A 7,041-nucleotide genomic window follows, 5' to 3' on the forward strand; every position below is an offset into this window, starting at 1 on the left:
GTTCGTCGAAAGGTTGTTTTGATAGAAGGGAGTTTCTCTTTTGGTTTCCGTACGGACAACAGTGGTCCCCGTTCCTTCTTGAGGTATTTGAGTCACACCGCGATGTACACCTACGATCAAGTGCTATCGAACACGTAGAGTGAGACCCACCCGTCCAGTAGGTTAGCACCCGGTCCGAGACTCGACTCCTCGTCCGGGAGTCTACCTCACTTCCACACGCCGTTATATGGCCGCGCGGTCTAGATTAATCTTTAATCTTTTAATAGGACGGCCCGGCTTTAATTTGCCCCGGGACTAACCGGGGCCCGGAACTGCAACACTGTGTTACACGAAATCTCCTAACGGAGTAAAGTCACGAAGTGTCCGTTAATAAATTTCACTCTTTGAATGTCTGATTTTCTGTACAAAAACCGTGTCCCAGTTAATTTTCTTTAAAACACGAAAAAATGTTATATGTGTGCAGAAGGAAATCTCGTCCCCGCAGTTTGAGTTTTAAAGTAGAGCCTGCGGTGTAATCGTAATACCAACGTCCCCGGGCAACATTGAAATTCCTGATATATTTATATAGTAAATATATAAAAATATAATCAATTAATTTATTACCATAATACTGTACTTTTTTTCATTGTAAAACTTTTTTTCATTGTAAGATCTTTACTCAGGTTAAACTCGCTACGTAACACCCTGTACATCAAATACCGTTGCACGAGACATTTGGAGCCGTAATTGGCATTATTGTTTGCTATATAAGAAACCGGTTAGAGAACACCCCGGTGTCTTTTACTTCAGTGCCCGCCTAAACCGGGGCCCGGTACTCAAACTGTGGGGACGAAATCCATTACCCTCTCTTTCCTAGATGTTAGGTGTATGTCCACAAATACAACTGATTGAACCAATAAGCAAGATGTCTAAAGAGGGATTAAACTCGTCTTGACGTAACTATCCACGGGAGTAAACGTAAAACTTTGTAAGTGGAAGTCTTTTGTCGTTATGTTTGTGACTTAACAGCAATTCACTAATCTCGCTCCCCTTCGAGCAGTGACACTATGGAGAACCCAGAATTAAAGATAAGTGGGACGTACTGTACAGGGAATGGGCAGATAGTTCGACTTTACTTGATAGGGATTGTGAAGAACGTGCACGTCTTATAAATAATTTACGCTCTTTGTTTTTTCACAGACATTTCCTGCACGGTAACGGTCAAATGCTGGAGACATGCCACCCGCACGTTTGATGATAATACCTCCTTTGCACCATTTTCTCACTCTTCTGGTGTAACTACTTCCTCTGTCACATCTACTGCAACGCTACGGTCTGCTCTCCGAACGGGAACTTTTTCATAGAGACTAAGTTGTCTACCACAGTTTTCGGTAAAATTTAGGTGGTCGAGACCGTTTATACAAATTATTGCGCAGGGAGACGACAGGAGGTAATTCAAACCGGAAAGAAAGGGAGGAACACAACAAAAGTGCAGCAATCGAAGAAATTTTTAGTACGGCAAGAGTCGAAGAAAAAAATCAGTCCCCCCAACAAGGGGCTTTGTCTAAAAAGACCGTTGATGGGATCCTACTCGCGAGAGTGGCAAAGGTACCCTGTCAGTGTTTTGACAGTTCAAGCCCGAGAAGTCTCTAGACAACCCCCCACATTGACCTGACAGTTCTCCGTGAAAAGTTTGCCTTCGCAGCGACGGAGTTTCCACCTTGGGAAATAAAGACCACTCAAGTTCGGCCAAAACACTCAAGAAAGTACTTTTGGGAAAATGTAATCATAAGAAATGACTCTGGAAAAGCTGCAGATAGAGCCATAAGAAATGAATGCAACTGATTATTTAATGTTTGATGTTGTTTTTATAGGCAATCATTTAAGCTTTGTTAGTTCCAGGTTTAATATGTGCAATAAGTTCATTTCAATAAGTTCTGCAATAAACATTGAACCAGTCCGGCCCTCGACTAGTACCCATTTTTTTATTTTGGCCCACTGTGTATTTGAGTTTGACACCCCTGTTTTAAAGTAACATTTTTGCTCCTAACTTTCCCAAAAGTCTCTTTATTTTAACCAAATTCAGAGACCTAATGTGTCACGATGTCCCGGTGTATGAATTTTTATTGAATTTATATATTTTTGCCCTTTAGTGCCTTCAATCAAAAACATCTAAATACTTTTGAGTGAGGTGTCCAGGACATTATTTGATGCAGAACATGCACTGTGACTGATAATCATGTATTTTCAGATAATAAACCAAGAGAAATGGCGATTTTTTTCAGAGGCTTTTGGCTTCTGATAATTAACTTCATCCCATTCTTGTGTCTGAAATGCAAATCACGCCGTGTTGTTTTATATTTATATCATTATCGCAGCAGAATATGCAATAACATGAATTCAAATTCAGGAATCAATGGTTCTAAATAATGAATTAACGTTCATCTTGCATTGCATATTTCTTTTGTATCTCCATAAAATGCCCCCAGGACTTGGAATAATGCAAAACAATGACAAAGCGTCGCCAGAGGAGGACGTGAGCAACAGCTTCCTCTTCATGAAATATTTCACTTATTTGTCGGAGTTTTAGTGCAGCAGATGGTCCTAATGAGATGTGAGAGAAATGTATTATCTTTCATTATCACGGCAGTATGTGCAAACGTGAATAATATAATCAAACGTGAAAGATTATACAAGAGGATGGCTTGATTGTGGATGAAATAAATATGAAATAGAAAGAGGTCCAGCTGACTTCTGGGATTACGGTGTTTTGTTTCCAGAAGCTAATAACTTCCTGTCTCCGGAGGTTTCTAAAATTATATGCAAATGAGCTGTTGTAGCATTTATAACCATTCCTCTGTTTATCACATATCATAAAACTGGGATTATCAATAATATTAAAAGAGACTTCTGTTATTGCCTTTTCTCAAATATTTAAAATGAACACACTCATTGAAGACTGGTTTCCACACATCTTTCATCTTCACGTCTCGATGCAGAACAACATCATTAATGTTCAATTGAAAGTAAGTGAAAGGCTGAAACGTTTGCATTTTCCGCGTCCGGCTCAGGAAGCTTACTGCAGCGAAAAGGCCCCAGCACGCCTCGTGGAAAGCTGGGAATTAAGACGTAGTATGCCAGGAAGAGAGGACTTTATTTATGGCAGCATCCGGAGTAAGCAAAAGGAAACATGGTAGCGATACCTGGGGACAAAGTGCTGAACAGTCAGGGACCGGTCCCAGGACAGAGACACTGCAGAAAGACAGAGAGGAAGAGCTGGATGTGGCTAATGAGAGCTGGATGGCTTTATGCTAATGCTGCAGAACTGCAAAGTAAAATAAATGAAAAGTTGATTTTGTCAGATCAGGATGAATCTTCAAGCTCAGCCTTCAATATCCTACAAATCAGTGATGGAGTTACTATAAGTACATCACGTATTGTAATTAAGTGCAGATTTTAGATACTTGTACTTGAGTATTTTTCTTTTAATGCTACTAAGACCCCATTTACAAGGGAACGTTTGCGTTTACGCACCGTATGAGTTTTCAAAAAAGTCTTCCGTTCACACGCATTCGAGTCATTTAATGTGTCCGTTCACGAGACCGCTCGACCCGCTGGAAACGCTGTAGTACATATGCCAGGCCTGTAAGTGGCGCTGCTGCCGCCACAAAATACACCAAAAGCAGCGAAGAAGACCCCGGAGCATGGTTGCCATGGTTGCCCTTCTGTTTATTCTCGGCAGTGGACGGCGTGTTCTCCTGCTGTATATCTCTCCAGTAGTCCACCAGCAGATGAAAAACACCCACCTCTTAGTTTAGTTTAGTTTATTTTATTTTTTTTCGAGCGTGTAAAACCAAAGAAAATACAAATGAAACAAAAGATGATACAGACATGATACAGTACTATACAAATGAATGCAATAACAAAACGAAATATTTAATTAATAATTGAATAATCTGTAGTATCATTGTCTGATATCAATAAACAACAAAGCTTTAGCTAATTACACGTCCGAAAAGGGGTCGGAAGAAGTTTACACTTATTTCATCCGACCCCTTCTCCCTTTTTTTTTTTTTTTAACATCTTAATATATGTCAGTGGTTCTCAAACTTTTTCTGTCAGGTCCCCCCTTTGGAGAAAAAAAAAAGTCGGGCCCCCCCCAACACAAATAGTCAGGCTCAGTGGCGGCGCCAGAGATTTATTTTGGGGTGCTGTGGAGTAGCTTGACGTGTCATAGAGGGTGCTCAAACATTTAGGGTTTCCCATTAATGTACCGGTCGCTACAGTGGAATTTTCTACTGCAACAATCCACACGCAAATACACAACTGTGACAGTTACAATGAAGGCTCGATAATCAGCTCACGGCATATAGGTGTAAGCAGAGGTAAAGTGCTATTTTTATAGGTGGTGTGTGGACCTCACCTCCTCNATGACATTACTCAAATCTTTGATGAAGCATGATATCACTATTAGTCAGAGCTAATATGGTGTGTAGCAAGAGGCAGGTTTTGTTCAAGCAGGATGTTAAGTGAAACAAATGTTGCCGTCGGGACACATTAAAGGTGGGGTAGGTAATTTTGGAGAAACCAGCTCGAGTCCGCTAGAATTTGGAAAATACACAGCCGGAAGAAATCTGCCACTTCCTTACAGAGCCCCTCCTCCAACACACACGAACACGCACATGACCAATGAGGGCACGAGATAAGTTTGTGCACAGATGGAAGGCTGACAGGCAGGTAGGCCATCCAGTTACTTTAGCCTGGCCGGCTAAAATGATTGGTCGTGCTTTTTACAGTACAGTATTTTTTGTTAAAGCACTTAAGATATTCATTGCTATCGGGATGTTAAGAGCATTCCATGGAATATAACAAAAAGTGTATCTCGAGCCGGTTTCTCAAACTTACCTATCCCACCTTTAACTATGAAAAAAAGTAGAGGCGGTTAGCGGTCCAGGTTATTAAATTACACGATAATAACCCCACTATGACACGATAGTATTTACTATGAAGTGTAGGTTTGGGGCCATTGTAACAAAAAAGACCCATCATCAACTGTGTACAATACATTAATTAACTAAATGATTGTATACAATAAACATTTGTTGTAAAAAAATAGAGATGGGTTAATTTTGGAAGCAAGGGGCGACTCCACTGGTTGCAACATTTTTCACACAGTGGTAACTTAACCATGGGACACAGTGCGTTTAGATTTTGCCTCACCATCTTCTTGTTGTCCTGTCTGTAGATGGTGACCGTGGCCTCTCTGATCACAGTGTGTGTGATCTCATGGAAGTCACAGAACACCACCCAGTCGTCATTTTTCAGATTTTCATCCAACTTGTTCTTCTTCGACTTGCCCTTTTCTTTGACGATCAGAGGTGTCTATTTGAAAAGATATAAAAAGAAATATAAACACACAAATTATAACAGATAATAAAAATGACAGTATTTTGGTGACTTCATACATTTTTATCATAATATTGTTCTATAAAAAATGTGTTGTTGTGGCCTCTCAACTATGATATTCATATCTTAATATTTTCCCTATTTGATATTTGACTCGTTTGTAACTTCTAGTTTATCTGAAAGCCAGTGAAAGTGGAGAAAATCTTCTTTTCGAAACTGTGTGTAAAAAAGACAACTGTGTCGCTCACTGTAGCAGGCTTCTTCCTCCAGGAAATGCCAGCGGTTCCAGAAACCAGGACCTGCATGTCGTGGCTCGTCTCCTTGTTCTGGCTCAGGCTCTGCACTTGGCTCTGGTGGTAGTACCCTGGAAAAGGAAAGCAAACATTATATTGAGGCAGTTACACATGCAACAGAAATGTAAATGCTGCGGTTGTAGGACACTTAGATGAAAAAAATACATTTGATTTAGCTAATTGGCTTCTGAATATTGTTCTTGCTTATGCAGACTATTGAAGCCATGGGAATGTATTATTGTTATTATTGTATGTTTGTTTACATTGAAATAGACTGATCATAAGTAGGTTGCTCAAGCCATCGAGCTTTGCGTCAGTGCTTGAAAACGTTACACATTGGTTAGCATAATCCAGGCTATGGTGTACTGTGGCTTCATGGGGCATGTAAACATCTTGTTTCTTTCACTTTTGATTTGTCACTATTTGCAAATACACACACAATGTCTGAGGTAGATTTGGATGTCAACAAGTTCAAACATGTTGTTATTCTTTTTTATAGAACTGTGGGCAAGACACCTCTGCATGTAAACACCTGGCTAACCACAATAGGATTATAACAACAAACAAATGATAGTTTTTTTGTAGTGTTGTGGAGAAAACCTCTGAAGTTGGGCCGGATGTCTTCGAGATCTTCACAACACTTTGTTGACACTTATTTAACTTTCAAAAGAGTTCCAATAGAATAGAGTTAACTGAAGATTCAACAAATTACAGTAAACACGAGTCGGCCAATGGAGTGACTACCTTTACAATGTTCACGCTTCTTTTTATACACATGTCTTATCAGTTGTTTTCGCCTTCGTGTGTGTGTGTGTGTGTGTGTGTGTGTGTGTGTGTGTGTGTGTGTGTGTGTGTGTGTGTGTGTGTGTGTGTGTGTGTGTATGTGTGTATGTGTGTGTGGCCTACATCCCAGTTATAGTTTAATTAGTGGAGTATCAGATGATCTCAGGTACTAGGCACCAGGAGAGTCTCAGGCTCTCTTTTTTTTTATCTTGACTTTCTCCATTATGTAGGACACCATTATTCCTTCCACCATCTTGAATCCCCCTACTCAATCACATTTGTTTGACATTTCGACTTAGATCATTTGTAATGAAGTTTCGGCCCGAATCATTTTGAATTAAGTATTTTTAATAGTGTTTTTGACATTCTGGCCTAGGTCACTTTTAATAGTGTTTTGACCATGCTGTCTTTATCTGCCAATTTCCTTCCTAACTAAACGGGTACAAGGATTCCCATAATGAGAACATTCCACAGATGAACAGTTAGCGTTTGTGTTTCTGAGCATGTATGCTTGCAATGATTAGGGTCAGTGTTTCCGCCAGACCAGGGCTGAGAGGGCGTCCACCCCGAGAGCGGGGGG

General features: G+C 40.3%; 1 protein-coding gene across 1 annotated transcript in view; it reads right to left on the minus strand.

Annotated features, from left to right (window-relative positions):
- Nucleotides 1-7,041, minus strand: part of jak1 (Janus kinase 1) — a gene marked incomplete at its 5' end in the record, with an annotated part of 26,516 nt that overhangs the window by 15,574 nt on the left and 3,901 nt on the right. Inside the window, 2 exons of the mRNA XM_010777046.1 lie at nucleotides 5,200-5,361; nucleotides 5,634-5,749. Of these exons, the coding sequence (XP_010775348.1) occupies nucleotides 5,200-5,361; nucleotides 5,634-5,749 (278 nt within the window). The remainder of the gene's footprint in view (nucleotides 1-5,199; nucleotides 5,362-5,633; nucleotides 5,750-7,041) is intronic.

Source organism: Notothenia coriiceps, unplaced genomic scaffold (assembly GCF_000735185.1).
Source record: "Notothenia coriiceps isolate Sejong01 unplaced genomic scaffold, NC01 NC01_scaffold00000339, whole genome shotgun sequence".
Lineage (NCBI taxonomy): Eukaryota > Metazoa > Chordata > Actinopteri > Perciformes > Nototheniidae > Notothenia > Notothenia coriiceps.